This window comes from Phytophthora cinnamomi (assembly GCF_018691715.1).
Source record: "Phytophthora cinnamomi strain GKB4 chromosome Unknown Contig73, whole genome shotgun sequence".
NCBI lineage: Eukaryota > Oomycota > Peronosporomycetes > Peronosporales > Peronosporaceae > Phytophthora > Phytophthora cinnamomi.
The window spans coordinates 263,328-284,118 of NW_027151006.1; the positions used below are offsets into that span (position 1 = coordinate 263,328).

A 20,791-nucleotide genomic window follows, 5' to 3' on the forward strand; every position below is an offset into this window, starting at 1 on the left:
CTTCTCGTACTTCCCACGCAGCCCATTGAAGATAGTCAATTGTTTGCCTGTATTCGTTCGAGGCGTAGCTGATGCTCCACGTCCACCCGTCCGAATTGCGCATAACCTGCATGACGGCGTCACTCTGATAATAATCGATTCTTGTTGCCATAATCGTGTTGGTACTGTGGAGTACCCACTGTAGATTACTTTGCAGCTGGGGCTGACTATACGGACTCAGAGGAGCGCTAGGCGCTGTCCAAAAGCTCCACGGTAGGCTGAGAAGAACACTTCTACACCAACGAACAATTTGTCGGTGCTGGCGAGCTTTATAAATCGATGAACTTAGTGGCGGTTGAATCAAAGTTCCGTATTCTTGGCCTGGTGTTAATCCGGGTTCTGGCTTAACTAAAATCTCTCCAAGCTTTGCCGACGTTAAAGCGGGAAATTACTGAGGCGAAGGGGTTGACCTTGGAGATCAAGTATGCACGCGTTGTCATGCCAAGTCGAATTTCGCAGAAACCCTGCTAAATCTGCTGGGATATCATGGTGGTTGATGTCTGTTGTGGTGAAACGCAGTAGTTTTCCTTCTATCCAATAACAGGAGCTTGTTGCAGCATTTTGTTGTTGACGACGTTTAATCTCTTCACGTTGTGCAACATCTGGTAGTAGGCCTTTGGAGTGTGCCCACCAAAGCTCTTGCAGACCTAAGCGTTGCGCGGATATCTGGGGTATACCCTTGGATTCGCGCAGGCTTCGTTCAATCATACTTAAATTAGTAGGCTGAAAACCACAACATGAACTCTTCATGAGTTTTTCGGGATGAACTGATCTATGCCAAGCTGCAGAATAGATATCTGTTTCCTCGTGGAGCCATCTCTCCGCGAGATTACTTCGGGTCGCTCTTAGTGCTGATTTGATCTCTTGGAGTCCTAACCCACCTTGTTGACGTGGGGTAAAAATTAAAGCCGGATTGAATTTGTGCTTGGTTGCTGCTGTACTTGCTGAACCTTTCCAGATAAATTGCTTTTGAAGATTTTCTAGCCGACGCAGGGCGTCCTTTGGGGGTATAAATTGCTTAGCCGTGTACAGTATTGATGGTAGTGCCACGACATTGAACAATGTTACCCTTTGCGCCACCGAGTTGCTGATAGTAGTAGCAATTCTTAGTCGTCGTTGAATTTTTTCAATTCGGATCTCCCAGTTATCATTAGCGGCCGATGTATTGCCGACCCAGTATCCAAGTTGTCTCGTTGTACTGGAGGGATGAAGGACAGGGAAACCATTCCATTTTGTTGGTGTTCCGATAGTGTTGAGGCTAATCAAAATGCTTTTGTGCGGTTGAACCCGAAGTCCTGATACTCCGCCAAAATCCTCCAGCAATCGTTTAACGAGGCTAAGTTCCTTCATGGAGCTCATAAATATCGTGCTATCGTCCACAAAGGCGGAAAACTTATGTCGTTCACTACCTGATCCTGAAATCGCAATTCCTTTTAGTTCTGACTGACCGTTAATTGCTTGACCCAATGTATCGACCGCTAGAATGAATAAGAGAGGCGCCAACGGACACCCCTGTCTAATTCCTGATCTTACCACCCATGGTGTAGAAAGTTTGCCGTTGACTAGGAACTGCGCTGTAGTTCCTTCATGCAGAGTTCTGATTATTTTGAGGAAATTTTTAGAGAATCCATAGGCTCGGAGTACACTCTGTAAGAAGTTTCTGTCAAGGGTGTCATACGCTTTTCTGAGGTCTAAACAGAGCACCGCAGCAGAATCAGACCATTCCATTCCTGAGTCTTCTTCGCTCTTTTCCAAGATACTACGCAATATTGTCACTGTTTTGTCGATACTGCGCCCCCGCACAAAGCCCTGTTGAGATTTGCTGATTAACTTGGGGAGTATCACATGGACCCGTTCAGCTAGAATACGGCCAAAGAGCTTGTAAGCTGTATTTAACAATGCAATGGGTCGGTAGTCCATCGCGTCTGCTGAGTCTCCATTTTTTCTCAAGGGAACAACTGTTGCAGCCAGAAAGGATCTTGGAACTCCATCACCTTTCATGATACTATTGAATAACTTAGTGAGTGTTGGTGTAAGCAGCTCCACGAAATCCTTATAAAACTCGTGGTTCAGACCTGTCGTCCCACCCGACTTGTGTGCTTGCAAATGTTCAATAGCTCTCAAAGTTTCCGATTCGGTAATAGGTTCAACCAGCATCCTGGCATTTTTACGAGTCAAACGTCGGTTTGCTGGTATGCTTAAGAATTTTTCAATCTTTGTTTGATCAGGGTGTTGTGTATCTGCGTGAGATGCTCCAAACACGTGACTCCATTCTGCTGCCATTCTTTCCTCCAGCGGGCAGTCATCACGATAGAAGTGGCCAGGAGAAGGTTTGATCGTTGTAATGGTTTGATCCCGTTGCCAATCACAGTTGCGTTTGAAGAAACGCCTTGTTTCCTCATCAGATCTACTAAGTTTACATCCAAACGATCTTGCCGCGCCTGCACGGGATTTAACTGCCTTTTCTTGCAGTATTTCTCGTCTGGTCGTTCTGAGTCCGAGCGTTTCCGTCCGAAGCTTCCTGTAATATCGAGCTGTTTGCACTTTATCTGTTTGTTTGACTTGTTGTAGTAGCTGTTGAATTTGTGCAACGAGTTCATCCCAATGTGCTACCGGCTGGGGATTCTTGTCGAAAGCTTCTAGTAGCGGTAACAGACCCTCTTCGATTGCGTCATGCACTCTTTGTGGTCGTCCACTGTGTATGGGGTAAAATACTTTATGTGTTGGCCGTGTAGCCGGAGATTTTCCTGTTGAGAGATCAAGTCTTACTTCTTGATGATCAGAATCATGGGCTGCATCAAATACAGTTAGTGATTGCGTTGCAAGAAATGGTTCTCCCTTCACATAGAATCGATCTAAACGGCTCGCTCCATCATTGCTCCATCGAGTAAAATAATGGAGAGGGTCAATCGTTTCTTCATCTTCATCAAAATCTTGGTGCAAATCAATCGCATCTGTCATATCTTGTTTGTCTATGAGATTTTGCAAGATTGTGCTTTCGCAGGGGGCTGAGCTCGGTTGTCTGTTGGTGATACGATCACGACTAGGACGGAGAACACAGTTAAAGTCTCCTCCCATGATGATTGAGTCGTGGTTATTTAGCCACGGTTCGAGATCGCGAAAAAATTGGGGTCTATCTTCTTTCTTTGCCGGTGCGTATATGTTGAGAATGAGCCATTTATCTACTTCAATTGCCATTATCCGATGAGTCCAAGATGCTTTTTTCCAAGGTTTCACGCGGCTGCTAATTTCTGGCGTAACCAGGATTCCCATCCCGGCGGAGCGTGTGTCTGTAGCACTCCAGTAACTAAGCTGGGTCTCTGTACGTAATAGTTGCCATGTTCGTATCCATTGTGCACGTACTTCTTCGATTTCTGGATCGGCCCGGAGATGGGTATCTTGTACTAGGATGATGTCTGGAGCCCGATGTTCACGGTACCTTCTCCAGCTATTTATCCATCTTCTTCGAGATGCTTTCGCAAAACCTCGTAGATTCTGTGTTGCTATTGAAATTGTTTTATTTTTGGTAGTCGATTGTCTTTGCTTGAGGATGGGCTCTTCGAATAGTGATGCTATGTTGCTGAGATCTGCGTAGTAATCTCCCCGAGTCGGGTCGTTAGAGTCCATGGTCGTTTCAGCTAGAGTGATTTGGCTGTATTCGTATTTTCCACGGATTCTTTTCCAACCAGGTTGGTTGAAAATAAAGTCTCCAATTTGCTCCAGTACCCAACATTATCAGGTTGCTCAATGGCCGCTTCGAAGCTGGGAATTCTCTCCATTACTGCGAAAAGGGTATCCAAGTGTTCCGTGATCGATCCTGGGGATTCTCTTGCGGGAACGAATGTCATTCGCAGCTCTTCCTTATAAATGTGTGCTGTTAGCAGCATCTTAGTCAATTTTTTCCGCTGGTTGGAGCGGCAGAGCTTTAGAAGCTCTGAACCTGCGTACTTATGTTTCTTTAGGTTTTTCCAGAGTTCTTCTGGATAAAGTTCCACCAATTCGAGGTTTGCGTGAGCTTGCGTTATAAACGCTTCACTCCATTGTCGGGCCCATGACCCGAATTCTTTGTTGGGCGAGGTCGTCGCAATGTGATCCAGACAGTGAAGTAAGACCGCCATTCGAGTTTGTAGTGTCCATGCCTCCAGTACTGCATCAGTCATTTCAGCAAGAATATATTCTGGCGACTGAAAGTGCTGGAGGAGTTGCATTAACGCTGTTGGTTCTTTTTTGAACTACCTCTTTCCAGTTTGCCGTTGATGCTGGCAAACTTGGAAGCGGAACTGACCCGGTCCAACGGTCTTGGAGCTGGTTCCATGCCCCCTTCAAAACTCGTTTCTGTAGTCCATTGAACTCATTATCGTTTTGAAACCTTCCAAACCCAGTCGCTTGTGTTGTGGATTCTGCTTCGGGCTCTGTCATTATGGCATCGGACCGAGACCATTCCGACCCTGGTTCACAGCTGTCTGGAGATTGTGTATCTGTGTAGGTATATGAACAACCCGCTGTTTCCAGCTCTGCTTTCCATTGCCTCAGTGTCTCCGGTGTTATCTCGTACACACTAGTCCACCTTCCCACTACTACTCTGTCCTCCAAATTCAATTCGCGAAGTTCATGTCGTTTCCCTGGTGATAGGCCGTGCAGTCCGGCAGTGGGGAATGCTTCTAGTTCCTGCTTCCGTGCTCCTCCAAATAGCTCTATTTCCTTACGCTCTTGCTGATCCGGATCTTGATTAGTTTCACGGATCGTGTCTTGATCGCGGTCTATATTGCTGGTCTGATTTCCTTCCGACCCCGTGAGTTGGCCACGGTGAACTACATTTACATTTTCTTCCCTGGTAAGATCAATGATGTCATCTACATCCATCGGGCTGACTTGATTTATTTCTTCAAGAGGTTCCGCACATTCCATTCTGTGCTTGAACCGAAGCCAACTGTAGTGTTCAGATTGATAAAGCAGTACAATGGGACTCTCTTGCACTTTAGCCCCGCGATGAATTTCATGTTGGATGTCGTTTATCCACCCTGTTGGTGCTCCGGCGTAACCGATAGGGGTTTGTAACGCCTTTGGCTCCGACGCCGCAATTCTACGTACGCCACACCACCTTTCACGTGCGTGAGCTCTTCCTGGCCACACTCCGCCACTGGCTGCGACTGACTGCCCGACCATGCTGCGCGCGGCCCGGCAGCTCTCCAGGGCGCCGCTGCGCACCCTGCACCCGTCTCTACAGCTGCTGACAGCGCCGGCCTCAGCCGCCACGCGCGGCCTCCGCGCACAATCGAGCGCCTGCAGCGTCGAGCGACTGCTGCTGCTCCTGCACACGCGCAGCTTCTCGGCGGCGGCGGCGGCGGAGCAGCCACAGCAGCAGCAGCAGCAACAGCGCATCAAGTGGCCGTCGGACGTGGCGCGGCGCGTGCACCGCCGCATGCGCAACTTCCCGCGCAACTTCGAGGCCAAGGAGCTGGTGGTCAAGGCCGGCATGAACCCGGCGGAGTGGGCGCTGGCGGCCTCCAGCTTCCGCAAGTCCTTCCTGTCCGACCCGGCCAAGTACTTCGAGGACGAGGAGGAGCTCACCGCCTTCGCCAGGGTAAGCACCAACGATCGCGGCCCTTGTCGCGCCCAGAAGAGCTCTGGAAGCCCAGGTATATTGACCTTTTCTCTTTCTCTCGTGTATTGGCAGGACCTGGACCACGTCAAGAGACACAGCTCCTTCATCTTCTACCCGTACTTCCTGGACTATGCCAAGGCCAACAGCTACCTGGCCACGGACGAGGACAACGACAACGCGCTGTCGCTCCAGCAGCTCACGGACCTGAGGCTGCCACACGAGATGTACCCGTTCGCCACGGCCATGAAGCGGAAGATCATCTACCACGAAGGACCGACCAACAGCGGCAAGACCCACCAGGCTCTGGAGAGGCTGAAGCAGGCTGGAGAGGACGGAGGCATCTACTGCGGCCCGCTGCGTCTGCTGGCGCTCGAGATCTTCGAGCGCATGAACATGGACGGACTCTACACGTCGCTGGTCACCGGACAGGAGAAGAAGATCGTGCCGTACTCGACCCACGTGTCCTGCACGGTGGAGATGGCGAACATCAACAGGCCGTGGGATGTGGCTGTGATCGACGAGATCCAGCTCATCGGAGACCCACAGCGTGGCTGGGCGTGGACCCGCGCGCTTTTCGGGCTGCAGGCGAAGGAGATCCACGTGTGTGGATCAGGTGAGGCTGTGCATCTCGTCAGGAAGTTCGCGGAGACCACTGGAGACGACTTTGAACTGCGTTCGTACGAACGCCGATCGCCGTTGGAGATCTCGACGACCCACCTGAACAATTACAGCAACATCCGTCCAGGAGACTGTGTCGTGGCGTTCTCGCGACGCGACATTTTCCAAATCAAGCGTGACATTGAAATCAAGACTGGACAGAAATGCTGTATCATTTACGGTCAGCTTCCGCCCGAGACGCGTTCTCAGCAGGCTCGCTTGTTCAATGACCGCAACAACGACTTCAACATTTTGGTCGCTTCCGATGCCGTGGGTATGGGACTGAACCTGAACATCAGGCGCGTCGTGTTCGCAACGGTGAAGAAGTACTCAGGCGGCAGTGGCGGTATGGTTGATATTCCGGCTTCGTTGGCGAAGCAGATTGCTGGACGTGCAGGTCGTTATGGCAGCGATTTTGCATCTGGCGAGGCGACATGCTTACTGGAAGAGGATTTGGAGTATCTAAAGGAGTCGTACGATGAAGTACCGACGCCACTTACATCAGCAGGTCTGTTCCCGTCTTCAGAGCAAATGGAAGAGTTCGCCAAGCAGTTGCCTGGAATCACGGATCTTGCTGACCTCGTGGACAAGTACGTGATGTTGGCACGTCTGGATGGTGATTACTTCATGTGCAACCACCAGGACATGAAGGATGCGGCAACGCTGCTGCGAGACACGGAGCTGACGCTTTCGGACCGCTTCACATTCTGTATGTCCCCCGTGAGCCTGCGCAACCCCCTCGCTCGCAAGGTGTTCCTCGAGTACGCCCGGGCTCATTCGCTCGGCCAAAGTGTCAAACTGGATATCTACCTGCCGAAGTATCCACCGCGAACGGCCGAGGCATTGGGTGATGTCGAGATCAAGGCAAAGATTATCGACTTGTACCTCTGGTTGTCATTCCGCTTTGAGGAGACTTTCGTGGAGAAGGACCTGGCCCTGGAGTTGAAAACGCAGGTGTTGGAGCTTGTGGAGCAGGGTCTTGTGAACACGACGTACAACCGCGAGGAGAAGAAGACGCGATGGTCCAGTGGTGCTGCGAACGGCCGGCACTCAACCCCGCGTGGCCAGATGGATCTCAGTCGGTTCCGGAACCGTAACAACAACGACAAGCAAGATCGGAGATCAACACAACGTGAACAAGAGGTCCTGGAGGCGCAATGTGATACTAAGACTGCTCTGGGGAGCGGCGTGAGGTCATAAGTGCCGCTGTGGCCAAGATTCTGTTCGACCCTTTTTGCTGCATATCGATAGATGCATGTAGAAGAAAGATATGTTGCCTTTCAATTCAATGCTATACCACAACTGCAAGTATTTCTCATTAATTGCTACCAACTTCACCGCAACCGGATGCAGTTCTGGACGCGCTCGCACGTCTCGTCGATCGCCTTCTGAGCCTCCGGGACCAGGTCGCCGTAGATGAGGAAGCCGTGCGAGAGCCCCGAGTAGATCTTCAGCGTCGACGGAACCTTTAGGAAGGACAACCGCGTGTAGAAGTCGACGCTGTCGTCCAGCAAGGGGTCCAGGTCACCGACTACTAGCGACGTCGGCGGGAACTTCTCGAGCAGTGAGTCTTCGGCCAGCCCCGGCGACACGCACGGGTCGTGGATGTTGAACTTGTACTGGTTCGAGTGGCCGTGCGAGGGGTAGTACGAGGTGAGTGCCAGCTCGAGGATGCCGCGCGGAAGCACCGGGTCATTCTGGTGCAAGAATCGCGACGGCGATGGAGACAAATGCAAGTTCAAAGCCGGGAACATGAACACGTTCCCACTCGGCAGCTCGATGCCGTCCTGGATGCATCGAATGCACATCGCCGCTCCCATGTTCGCACCTGCAAGCGGAACAACCCAAGTTAGATCACATATTAACATTCAGGCGAAACAAAATCCATACCAGCACTTTCACCGAAGAGTGCAATCTTGCCAGGTCGGAAGCCCAATCCACCATTGAGCACCCACTTGTACACGGTGTAGCATTGGTTCATGGAGTCAGGGTACTGTGTCTCCGGCGCAAGACCGTAATCTACAAAAGCGGACAGCCCCGTCAACCATTATGTATCTCTTGTCCACAGGAGAAAACAAAACGTACCGACGTAGACGATGACTGCCCCCAAGACGCACGCCCAATTCGTTAGGTTGTAGAAGTCCTTCGCAATAAACCGCCCGAAAAAGCCCCCGCCGTGAATGTACAGAAGTACAGGACGTGTCGACGGCAACCCGCAGGCGATCATCCTCGTGGTCAATGGCGTGCAGGCGTTTGTCCAAGTCCCAGCCTTGACCGACTCCATCGGTCGAGCACTATATAGGTAAATGCCGATATCGGAGGCATCCTTCCGCTTCTTGCTCAAGCCAGAGCCGTCTGCAGCCAGGAACTGCTCCTCAAACACGGGGATCTTGGGGCACTGAAGGCTTGTAATCAGGCGCACAAGCCTCGACTCGCCGAAGACCTGCCACCCCATGCGAATCACGTCCACATTCGGTTGATCGATGAGCGTGCGGGTCGTGTAGCGCGACGCCTTGGCGTTGCGGATGGCGTAGTACGGAATAGCCATCACGATCAGCGGCGGGCCGAAGATCTTAAGCAGCAGCTTGTGCTGCAGTCCGAGGATCGAGTGGGCGAAGGCGCTCGAGGCAGTCAGCACGTTGGTGCCGATCTTGAAGGCGGTGAACCCCCAGGGCTCCGACGACCGGTCGTAGTACTCGGCAGGCAGCGGCACGCGCTCGACCAGCAGCGTCGTGGCGTTCTTGAGGTCGTCGTCGATGTCGGCCTCCATGGGGTTGTCGATCAGCAGTCGGTGGTCGGACGCGTTGCTGATGGGCCGCGCGCGCTGCAGCACGTGTTGGCAGAGCAGGAAGAGCCGCAGCGCCATGAGCACGCGCGCGTGGTGCACCTTGATGCGCCTGAGGTTGGAGAAGCGGTACATGGCTCGGCTCCAGTAGTCGGCCGCGACGAGCAGCACGACGCCCCACTTGACCATCTGCCGCGTGGGCAGCACCTGCAGCAGGAACTGCCGGAAGGACGTGCGGATGCGGAACCGCTTGTACAAGAACACGAGCGCGAGCAGCAGCGCCACGGACGTGCGCGACCAGCGGTTCTCGCGGTCCGGGTTGTAGCCGGACTGCAGCTCCTCGAGCACCTGGCGGGTCTCCTCGAGCGACCTGGTGGCGTGCCGCAGCAGCGAGGCCACGCCGCCCGAGAGGATGGTGTAGCGCTCGTCCGTGGGGATGAGCGGGATGATGTCCTTGAGCGCCGTCTTGGCGCGGAAGTCCACGGGCGGGCGGCTCGCGTAGTGCTTGGAGGCCACGACGATCTCCTCCTTGATGAACGTGTAGAGCACGCGCTCGAAGGACGCCACAGTGAGCGACAGGTGCTGCAGCTCGCGCCCCACGCGGCCGTACGCGTACTCGCGGATGATGCGGCGCAGCACCTGGATGCACGACAGCACGGCCGTGCTGGCGCCCAGCAGCGTCTCGTAGCCGCGGATGCGCAGCTCGCCCTCCTCCGTCGTCTCGCGCACGTCCACGCGCACGCACTGGTCGATGAAGCCCATGAGCTGCACCGAGCTCTGGCTGCGCAGGCCGCCGCGGAAGCCGCCGCCGCCGCCCGCGTCGCTCATGGCTACAGCGCTAGTGAGCTCCGTGTCCCTTCGCGCGCTCGTCACGTCGAAAACCAGTGGGATGCTGAAGCGAACATGGCTACACGCAAGTTGAAGTGCGTGTAGCCATCTGTGAAACGGACGGAGGTTTGTGGCGCCTTATTCCATTGCGGCGATGTCGCCGCCGCGTCCGGCGACGGGCAGTGGTCAGCGGAAGGCCGCGTCGTCGTCGTTGGTGGCGAGTCAGCAGCCTTTGCAGGGCAAGCTGCGGCCGCATTCGGCGGCGCTGCTCATTGGAGCTCCTCCTCCTGCTACTGCTACTGCTGCTGCTGCGCCGGAGTCGCCAACTCGGGGGCCGACGACTGCTGCCGGCGGGAATGGGGAGCGCGTGGGTGCCACGAGCGACGAGCTGATCCGCGACCTGGAGCACAAGGTGCGCAAGGTGGTGGAGCTCAAGCGCGCCAAGAGCGACAAGCTGCGCTTCGCAGTGGCCAAGAAGCGCGAGGAGGTGGAGAAGGCCAAACTCATCCTGCAGGACCTGATCAAGGACAGTGGGGCGCTCGGGCTGCACTACACTGGCGGCGGGAACCAAGTCGAAGACGCTGCTCGAGGACAGGCAGCCAAGGCTGTAGATGCTCCCGACGACAAAATCGTGGAGGAGCCCAACCGCCTGCAGCCTATCGCGTCGATCTCGAGACGACCGGTGTACTCCAAACACACGAAGATCAACGAGCTGGAGACCAAGCTGGAGAAGCGAGCGCAAGCTTCGCATGAGGTCATGCGCAGTACGATGGTCCTCGAGCACATCAAGAAGCGTCTGCTGAACGAACGCATCGAGATCACGCAAGAGACGAACGAGTTGAAGGCTCGCTTCGCGGAACTGAATCATCAGACGCAGGAGCTGCAGAAGAAGGAGATCAGCGCCAGCGAGGCTGTGAATCAGATACAGACGCGACTCGCTCAGCAGAAAGCAGACATGGCAGCCAACCTCCGCAAGTACAAGCGTGAAGTAGAGATGCGGCAGAAGTGGGCACGCGAGAAGGCCAAGTTCGAAAAGTACTACAACGACCAAATGCAAATGCTGCTGGATGCACAGAGCGCCGGAGCAGAGGCACCAAATGGCGCTGGAGACGGCAAAGCGACCTCTCCAAATGGACGTCGAATCTCCCGATCTCGTGAGTCGACCAAAATGAAGTTCTGGCACTTTCACCGAGGATACTGTATGCTCATAATTTGTTGCACTCCACAGGTTCGCCAAACAACACCCGCAGAAATAGCGTTATGACACTGAATTCATCAGACGAGATGGGGGCACAAGAAGAGTACCGCCAAGCCTTCCTCCGCATGGGCTTTGGGCACTATAACGAGGGCGTGGATCCGGAGGAAATCATTCGAACATGCATTTCTCATGAAGAGATCAAGAAGGAGTTGGATGCCAAGCACGATGAGGACATGGAGCGCATTGCGATTTTGCGCGACCAACTTGTAAGTACAGATAAATTGCGCTAAATGTGGTAGTATGTACTCACCTTCTTCTCTGTTGTCGCCGCCAGGCAAAATCACGAGACATTGCGACCGAGAAAATACCATTATCAAAGCGCGGCACATCGCAGCGTCTTGAGGTGAAAGAGATTGAAATCTCAAGTGTAGAGCGTGCGCTGGCGACTATTGTTGACCAGTACATGTTTGTTGATCAGAGTGTCCGGCCGCTAAAGGTTTGGAACTTCATACACTGTTTTTGAGCTACTTGAATGCTAATACGTTCTGCGCTTTAGATCGGACTGCAGCAAATTCTGCAAAATATCACCAACGAGACTGTGAATGTCGATGACATGACTGGAATAGAAAACGCGCTCATGGGTTCGATCGAAGAGATGATGAAACTCGTGCGCGAGACTCAGCAGGATTCGGACAGCCCGTCCAACCAGCCACCGACGGACGAACCGCAATCTCCAAATGACGCCGCCCCCGTCAGTACAGAAGGGGAGCCTACTAGCCCTTCGAAGGCAATTGTGAAACTGGGCGTCGTATCTGCAGACAACTTCACATCCCCATTCAACATTCGCATTCCACCGAAGCCGAAGGAGCCGTACTATGTGCTCGGAGTGAATACAATCCAACCGGCGGCCAAGCCCCCAGATGACGGCAAAGGTGGGTAATTTAGTGTTCATGGTCATTTGAAGGTGTGTCTAGCTCACGAGACTTGTATGTCATGCTGTAGAACCCGAAGACTTTGACTTTGACGTAATGGACCGGTGTACGGTGAAGCGCATTTCGTCGGTGCTAGTTTGTACAAGCACCGGCAAAAAGAGCAAGGATGTCGAGCATGATAACAATCACTAGGCCTGGCTCAAATCACTGGACGAAGCTCCATTAGCTTATTCATTAAAACATAACGTCACTGCTGTGTGCTTTTTCTTTTCATACAAGAAGCTGACAGCTCACGATGGCGTTGTGTAGAAGCGGGAATATTGCTCGTGGTATGCTTCTAGACACGCGGAGCTGCAGAATGCCTTGCTAGTTTGGTCATCATGAACTAAATCATCCACTTGCACGACACGATAACACTGCCAGCAGCTTTTGCGTTCTTCCGGTGTGCACCCAGTTTCGGCTTGTTCGACGGGAGTAGCTGAGCGGTTTGCTGCCGATGTAGTAAAACTTCCCCCGTTTCTCCATGCTAGTAAAGCATCTTGGAAGGATTTGTGCGCTTCTTGTTCGTCGTATGTGCCTTCCAACAGAGCACCACCGCTCACTTCATTCCCAGGTTTGTCGAGGTTGCTGCCACTGAACACGGGATTTACCCATTCTTCTTCTTGGTTTGATGTTGCAGAAGGTTGGTTTGAGTCACTCTCTCTCCACTCTAGTAGCGCTTTCATGAATGAATCGTGACTCGCTTCTTCGTTAAACTCTCCATCGGCCAAATTGACAGGCACCTGGCCTTCGCCACTTGCAACAGCATTTCCCGAAAGCGGCGTAACGTGAGACCAATGGGTCTTTGCCGCCAGCCTGCTCGGAGGTGATGATACTTCCGGCACAAGCGGAGTGTCACGCAGTTTGGGGTCAATGATTTCAGCTGCCTCCGCACCACCATTTTGACTTTCGCTTCGCGTCTTCGCGTGTTGGGCACGAATCTGTTCCATCTCTGCGAGGAGTCGATTGCGAGCGGACAGCTTGAAGACACCAAGCTTTTCATATCCGTCTGGAGTCAAACCGAGCAGCGTTTGGCCTGTAACTTGGTGGAACTCGAATCCACTCTGGAACTCCTCCAGGCCGATCACCGCTAACCACTCCAGAACTTGAGGAACTGTCCACTGCATTACCGTGGCTGGTGAAAGTATCGCCACTTTGGTTCGCGATGAACTCTTCTTGGGTTTGGAGTTCGTTGACGCACCAGACGGTTTACCGCTTTCAGACACTTCCTTCTTGCTCTGCTTCTTGGACGTCTTTTTCTGCTGGACATCCTTTGCGTACTGCCTCATACTCCCTCGATCTTCGCGAGCACTCCGCCACCGGTTTCCTGCGTGCTTGAGGGGTAGTTCAGCATCCCGTTTCTGTTTTTCCTCCATCATGCTCACCCGAAGCTGCAGCAGTCGCGCCTCCATGGCCTGCGCATCTTCTTCCAGTCGGTCGGACGCCTTGCCCGCCTTGCTTCGCGCAGGCTTGGGCTTCCCAAAGACACCGTTGATCCCTTCCTTCGCCATAGTGCTGACTGCACGATAAGTCCCACAAACCCAACGTACTCCGCGACTCTGCAATTGAAACGGATCGAGGGATAGCCATAATAGCGTAGCCCCGTGCGATCAGATCAGGCGATGTCCTCTATTTTTGAGAGCAAGTAGAGAACTTCTCCTTCTTCGATTTGAGATTGCTCGATCGGCACCCTTCATTGCGCCAACCACTGCGTGAGTGCGATGCTCAGACCCTCGAAAATTCCGTCTCGGGTCGACAAGAAGAGACTCGACCACGCCGCCGAAACCATGGCAGAGTCCGGTCATCCTGCCACTCGCGCGGTGCTTATCAACCCCTGTCCAGAACGGTAAACCCATCCAGCCGCAGTCGTCGATGACTCCACCACCACCCCAGCGTCGCCAAGAACGACCGGGTGAGCGGTCGGGCAGCGGGTTGTTCGAGAAGTCCAGCCCGTTCGAAACGGACTTCACGGAGAAGGAATTGATCGCCCAGGGCGGCTTTGGCAAAGTGTACAAGTGCAAGTCGAACACGGATGGCCATTGGTACGCGGTCAAGCTCGAGCAGTTCTGGTTCAAGCCGGAGACGTACTTCAATCCGTCGGAAGTGCGCGACGTGATGATGAACGAGGCTCTTGTGCTTGCCGGACTTGATCATGAAAACGTCTGCCGATATTACAACACGTGGGTACTGGGCTCGCTGATTCCGGCGGTGAACAAGGGTCAAGAGGTCGAGCAACCGGAGAGTCCGTGTTACTCCCCGACGTACACGCTAACGAGACGAACGAGTAGTCCGGCGGGATCGTCCAGCCCCACCGGACGATCCAGCTTCTCTTCCGTGAGCGACATCGGTGGTGAAGACGATGAAGTCGACATGAGCTCCTCCAACTACTCGGACGCCTACTCGTTCGACCCAGATGAAGAGGGCGTCGCTAGCTTCGGAGACCTGGGCTTTGAGATGGAGGCGGCTGAAGACGACGAACGCGATATTAGCCCCCGGATATCGCTTGCTCGCTCACAGCGTTTGGCAGCGGGGGAAAACAGCCCACAACGGATTAACGAGGACGGCGACGACACGTTCAACCGGCAGCAGCGTACGGAGCGACCTCGTCCTAAGCCACTGGACTCGTCTGCATCCACTCCAGGAGCCTTCATCACGCAGATCGATGTGTACATTCAGATGTCTCTCTACGAGGGTAATTCGCTGCGAGACTGGATGGAGCAGCGAAAGTCTGGTGAGATCGACACCGTGAAGAACATGCACATCTTCCACCAGATCGTGAACGGGTTGAGATACGTCCACAAGCAGGGTCTCGTTCACCGCGATGTCAAGCCAGCCAACATCTTCCTGACTCGCGAGTCGTGTGTGAAGATCGGTGACTTCGGCTTGTCCAAGAACACGCTGCAGACTAGTCTGAATCTCCACCCTTCGCGTTACCTTTGTGAAGAGGGTGACGACAGCTTCGATACCTTGACGTACAACAGCACCGACGAAGAAATGGAGGAGGTCTCTGAATTATCGGTGGGCGTCGGTACGCCACTGTACAGCAGCCCGGAGCAAACACACGGACACCAGACGTGTGCTGCTCCTAGTGATGTTTTCAGCCTTGGCGTCCTGCTTTGCGAGCTGTTTTGCACTTTCACGACGCAGATGGAGCGCTACGTGGTGCTGAGCAATGCTCGCAAGGGTCAACTGCCGCCTTCACTTCTTGACGAGCACCCACAGATTGCAGAGCTAATCTGTGCCATGGTGCAAGAAGATCCTCTCTTGCGACCGACCTGCGCCGACATCATGGACTGCGGTATTTTCCAGCACCAGAAGTTGCATTTCAATCTTCGGAGTCCGTGCTCCGGTTCCGTTGGGGTGAGTCCACTGGCTCGTGCTCTGTTGAGTCATGGTAACTGCAGCTCGACCGTGTTAAACTTGCTGCGCTCCATTGCGCGGCTCGAACAAGAGGAGGAGACGCTGCTTCTCAGCCTTGAGACGACCGATAAGCACAAGATTCAGGTATTTTTCCCAGACGATGGTTTGCGTCCGGTGGAGAGCGTGTCGGAAAGCCCGATCTCCCCTGTGTCGGAATTGCGAGTCTCTCCTACTGGACAAATATCACCATTCGGTGCACTGACCGTGAAAGCAATTCACGAACTGAAGCGTCTGGGCAACGAACGGCGCCAGCTACTGGACAGTGCTTTCCACGAACTTCAGCAGTAAAGCGTTGGGTTGCATATGACTACTTGCATTAGAAGTGTTTTATAATTGCTGCACAATGTAATCAATGAGTTCACAGATCTGGTCACTGCCGAATGCGAGCATTTACCGGTAGCATTGAGCAGAGGAACTGCGAGAGCTGAAATACAAAATATATCTATTTACTATGAGTTAAATTAACCTGTCGAAGTTTTAGCAAATGGCACAGCCCCGATCACGTGTTCGTCCAATTGGGATCGAAAAATAGCGCATACTCTACGATTGATATTCCGCGAGACTTCAGTTGTTACCTGATTGAGTAGACTTCCCCGTAGCTAGCTTCATCTAACCTTGCAATTCTGAGGCTTTTCCAATTGGCATAATATCTCTCTCCGAAAGTCGTAAAGTTGCTCGGTTTGACACCGTCCAAGTTTCATGCAGTACAAGTAGTAGTACACTCAACTGTTGACAATGCGTCTGAGCACCACGCAATTTCTTTCCGGTAGATGATTGTATTGCCTAGGCTTGTGAGCTGAACACATTATGATACTGTGATGCCAGGATACAGACAGAACGAAGCATGCCTGCTAGCGATTTACAGTTCTGTTAAATGAAAGGGGATTCAAAAACTTAGTACTTGCACCACAACTCAAGTAAGTGGTGTAGCGTTTTAGAGGCGAGGTACTTGATAGCAACAAGCACAACTGTGCGTCTCCGGTATGCGGAGGAAGAAACAACAGCCAAGGTAGCTAAGTCCAAGGTGTTGTTTTGGTTAGCCAGCGATAGCTAGGAAGGTGTGAAATGTTGTTAAGTGGGCTATCAGCATAACTCGGATAGACTAGGACACACACAAAAGCTAAGAAAGATAGGCTCCGTAGTTCCTCGGGATGTACTCATTTCGCTTCAAATCAACAAGTAAGCAACAACAAACAACGAGCGACCCTTTACCTACCCAACAGGCAACATGCCGGACATTATCCAGCGCTTCTGGCCGTCATCTGCGATATTCTGTCGTCCATTCTCATCAAATAGTGTTGTATTCTCGACGGCGGTAACGCAGCAGGAAGACCAAGATGATCGCAGCAAGGAAGGCGCAGCCCACAACTGTTCCGACGATCCCTGTGATAGAAAACTTGGATTTCCTCTTCTTCTCAGAAGACTTCTCCTTACCCTTGCCATTGCGCCCTGTGTTCCCGCCTTCTTCATCATCACCACTACCAGACTTCCCAGAAGCATTGGCACCAACTGACTTGCCGTCAGCTCTCTTCTTTTCGCCTCCCGGTGCTTCCGCTGGCTTTGCGACCACCTTCACATGAAATTCCTGCACAATACGCATATCGAGACGTGACAGAACCAGCATATCTGACTGCGCGAAGTAGTCAGCCTTGATTGAGTACTGCTTCGGGGGTCCCTCACCACTAGATGTCACGAGTGTTGAGTCTATCGAGGAATTTGCGGCAAAACCATCTCCACGCACACCGTACACACGAACTTCGCTTAGGTCTGCCTGCATCTCTGGTCCAGCATACCCGTGAAATTTGACTGAACTTTTGAACTCGATCGTGTCGCTCGAGGTCTGGAACACGCCAAAATGCGCCAAAGAGTAGCGGTGGTCTTCTACAGCGAAAAGCGAGTCTCCATCGTCCACGTACAGCTCTCCAAAAGCTGCAGGGTTCTTCTCGGATGTGTCTAACGCCGCAAGAAGAGTGAACGATCCACGTCGCGAGAGCGCAGTTGTTGTAAGTGATTGCTGCGTCGGCACAATGTAGCCCCCTCGGAGGTGCACTTGCAGCTTGGGCAACGGAGTTAGCAGACTCACGCGTCGATTCTCGGTGGCAGCAGGATCCAGTGCCAGTTTCCCATTATGCGAATCGTACCAGTGAGCATCAGGGAAGTACACCTCAGTCGAGATAGCACCTTCATGAACCACGGGCGACACCATTAAAGCTGGACCCAGCAAATATTGGTGCTCGATGTCTCGAGCGCTTTTGTCGCCTGGAAACTCAAACGATAGCGGCCGAACCACGGGGCTACCTGAGCGATGAGCCTCGTAAAACAGCGTGTACATGTACGGCAGGTAGCGATAGCGTCTCAGCAATGTCGATCGCAAAATATTCAGCGCATCCGCATCAAAGTCCACAGGAGTCTGCTTTCCTCGGTCATTTTCAGCGTGGTTGCGCAGCAGTGGAAGGAACGAAGCGGCTTGATGCCAACGCACGCAAAGCTCTGTCGAAGATTGGCCACGTGAGCCGCACACATTGGGACCCGTCAGTGGAACACCCAGCAAGTTCATTTGCAGTGTACCAGAAATCGACAGCCGGAGCTGCTCCCAAGACGCCTTAGTATTATCTCCCAGCCAGTGACCTGCATATTTGCCGCTGCCGGAGAAAGTCGAGCGAGAAAGCAGCACACTGCGCTTTTTAATGATTTTGTCGAGAGCATGGCGAGTAGCGCGAGCTTGAGCGTGACCATAGAGCGAATGGAGATTGTAGTGCAGAGATGAATGGTGAAGCGCTGCCATGGGTAACGTAGCCGAGTTCAAATTGCCATGACCACCTTGACGAGGTTCATTCTGTCCCGGTGCGAACGGCTGACGGTACGGATCAAAGGGGAAGTTCACATCGCGTGTGCGAATAAATCCACCATCACTTTTAACAGCAATCTCTTCCAACATCATTGCACTTTTCTCTCCGTGATCGATCGAACGACGCTCACTACACATTCTGGCGCAAATATCGTCTTTGGCGGCGAGGTCACAGTCGCAGGTGCTGCTCGGCTCGTTCATATCCAGCCACAAACCGTCAAAAGCAAGCACATACTTGTGGAACTTGGCGAGCTGTTCGTGCCAGTAGCGCGATGCTTCCGGGTGGAAGAAGTCCACGAACACTGCCCAACCTGACTTGAATGCTTTCTGTGCATACCGCTCGCCATTCACACCCTTCACGAAAATGTCAAGCTCTTCACCCCGAGCTATTGGATCCCATTCACGATCGTTTTGCCAGTATGACGGTTTGCCTCACTCCCACTACTTCCATCTCCGTGCTCACCACGTTCACTAGCGCTTCGGTCGTCATGGTGGCGACTCCGCTCACTACTGCCGTGGCTGTGACTGCGACCGATGTGATCACCACCGTTGCTACCACTTTCTCTACCATCTCTGGTATGCTTCAAGTTCGTTGTAACGCTGTATCTTGCCATTTTTTCACCACGTCCACCCTCCATGCGCGCACCGGAAGAGTTCGACGAGGTGACGGCTGGAACTTGGACACATACGAAGTGCTGGCTGTGGAAGTGCAGGTCGTCTATGAAAGAACTCATGTCTCGGTGAGGGAATTTGCGCTCATCCAAGGAGAGCGTGCGTCCGCCGTCAGCCATGTAGTCAAAGTCCTGCCAGTACGCATCCATCGGCACCCCTGCCATTCGAAGCTGCGCGACAACCTTTATGGCGTCATCTACCGATGTGTCACCGCCTCCACTTCTGCCAACATGATAACCTAGGGCCCAGTACGGAGGCATAGCTGGTCGACCAACAACACCTGTGTACTGTTCAATGACACTCCGTGGTGTTGGCCCCGAGAATACAAAAATGTTGAGAATTCCGCCCGTGATCCGATACGTCAGTGCCTCACGCCGCGCTACGACTTCCATCGCATTTGACGAAAGCACAAACACGCCATGCGCACTGCCCGAGTGGCCATCTTCCACCTGAAGAACGAACGGATGAACTCCGTACAAATTATCCCCTCCGCTTCGTGTATGAATTGGCGCCGTCGCATTGGGTGCGCGTGCGAACAGGGGGTAGAGGTCACCCCTTTCGTCGGCATGGAGGCGTGCGGGTCCGACACGTTCACCGAGTCCATACAGGATTGGCTTGTCGCCGTCTTCAGTCTCCGGCAGCTGCGTCGAGAACTCTAGGAATTGGTTCTCAAACACCAATCCACTGAAGCTCGCACCGTCGTCCTTGCGTTCAATGGGTGGCGTCGAGTTAAACAGCACCTCCCCAGAGTGTCGACGAGTCACCGCAACGCCAAATGGCCACGGTGTAAAATGCACTTTGTAGTCGCTCTCCTTGCCAGTATCTCCCTCAACTTCATCTTCATGTTCTTGTTGTCGAACAGGTAGATCGGGCACTTCATATCTCGGAAACGCGGGATCGGTGATGCGGATCCGCAGTTGGCTCGACGACTCTCGAACCACGTGCAGCTCCAGCAGCGGCACATCGTTGCCGAAAGGTCCATGATTGCCATGACGCAGCGCCAGCGTCCCGCGCCAGCCGTTGCTGGTCTCGTCCAGCGTCAACAGCTCGTAGCCGTCGCTCATGGGCTGGAAACACTCTCCATCGTCAAAGCAGCAGCCCGCTGACTCGCAGGCGTCTTGATCCTCCAGCACCTTGGCCGAAGCGAATCTCGGGTTCCGACACGCCAGCCGCGACGGCCTGGCCACGCTCTTGCACTTGCTTCGGGACGGTGGCTCCTCCACTGCGAACGCACAGGGGACGCCCTCGTTCTCCAGACTCTTCCAGCAGCAGCCTTGAGCCAGACACAACTCCTCCGTCGGCTCGGGGAAGTTGGCGCTGGGCGGGTAGCAGTCCACACGCCGCATCGGCTCCTCGGCGCACTTGGGCGTGGCCGTCGCAATAGCATCAGGCACCAAGTCCACCACGTCGCTGCGGGTGCTGTCACAGGCAACTGCAACTGCCAGCAGCACAAGTTGAAGTAGCACCATCACTCTCGACCACCCACTGAATGGACCCCCGCAGACGTCCACGCTCGAAGCCGCAAATTGCGTTATGGCAGTCAAAACCTCCAATCTAATGCTTCGTGACGGGGAACCCATGGGGCTGCCATGTCCTCCTCGCCGGGTCTCAGGCTCCTCATTCTCTACCTTTTACTTCAAGCCCCAACTGTCACGTTGAAGCCCCGCGCGCTAGAGTCTGTACGTCAGGTCGTTCCGGTGCACCACACTAAATTATGAACATATATAGTTTTCATATGTAAGAGACACGAATTACGCCGTTATCTTGA

The 20,791-nt window shown here is 53.4% G+C and overlaps 6 protein-coding genes across 6 annotated transcripts; 3 read left to right on the plus strand and 3 right to left on the minus strand.

Moving 5' to 3' along the window:
• Window positions 1–5,203: 5,203 nt before the first annotated feature.
• Window positions 5,204–7,501, plus strand: IUM83_18222 (putative secreted RxLR effector protein; the record flags this gene model as incomplete). Its single annotated transcript, XM_067943208.1, has 2 exons — window positions 5,204–5,623; window positions 5,717–7,501. 2 exons carry the CDS (start codon window positions 5,204–5,206, stop codon window positions 7,499–7,501), a joined length of 2,205 nt encoding a protein of 734 aa, XP_067785905.1.
• A 134-nt stretch (window positions 7,502–7,635) lies between these two features.
• IUM83_18223 (Hormone-sensitive Lipase) lies at window positions 7,636–9,914 on the minus strand (the record flags this gene model as incomplete). Its single annotated transcript, XM_067943209.1, has 3 exons — window positions 7,636–8,129; window positions 8,192–8,320; window positions 8,387–9,914. The coding sequence occupies 3 exons, from the start codon at window positions 9,912–9,914 to the stop codon at window positions 7,636–7,638; spliced, it is 2,151 nt and encodes a 716-aa protein (XP_067785904.1).
• Window positions 9,915–10,068: 154 nt separating this feature from the next.
• Window positions 10,069–12,236, plus strand: IUM83_18224 (Phosphatidylinositol 4-phosphate 5-kinase its3; the record flags this gene model as incomplete). Its single annotated transcript, XM_067943210.1, has 5 exons — window positions 10,069–11,068; window positions 11,143–11,378; window positions 11,447–11,608; window positions 11,669–12,044; window positions 12,115–12,236. 5 exons carry the CDS (start codon window positions 10,069–10,071, stop codon window positions 12,234–12,236), a joined length of 1,896 nt encoding a protein of 631 aa, XP_067785903.1.
• Window positions 12,237–12,334: 98 nt separating this feature from the next.
• Window positions 12,335–13,594, minus strand: IUM83_18225 (Sterile alpha motif, type 1; the record flags this gene model as incomplete). The annotated part of the gene is made up of 1 exon (XM_067943211.1): window positions 12,335–13,594. The coding sequence occupies one exon, from the start codon at window positions 13,592–13,594 to the stop codon at window positions 12,335–12,337; it is 1,260 nt and encodes a 419-aa protein (XP_067785873.1).
• A 361-nt stretch (window positions 13,595–13,955) lies between these two features.
• IUM83_18226 (PEK protein kinase) lies at window positions 13,956–15,791 on the plus strand (the record flags this gene model as incomplete). Its single annotated transcript, XM_067943212.1, has 1 exon — window positions 13,956–15,791. The coding sequence occupies one exon, from the start codon at window positions 13,956–13,958 to the stop codon at window positions 15,789–15,791; it is 1,836 nt and encodes a 611-aa protein (XP_067785902.1).
• A 1,000-nt stretch (window positions 15,792–16,791) lies between these two features.
• Window positions 16,792–20,492, minus strand: IUM83_18227 (glycoside hydrolase 31; the record flags this gene model as incomplete). Its single annotated transcript, XM_067943213.1, has 2 exons — window positions 16,792–18,737; window positions 18,815–20,492. 2 exons carry the CDS (start codon window positions 20,490–20,492, stop codon window positions 16,792–16,794), a joined length of 3,624 nt encoding a protein of 1,207 aa, XP_067785901.1.
• Window positions 20,493–20,791: the final 299 nt, after the last annotated feature.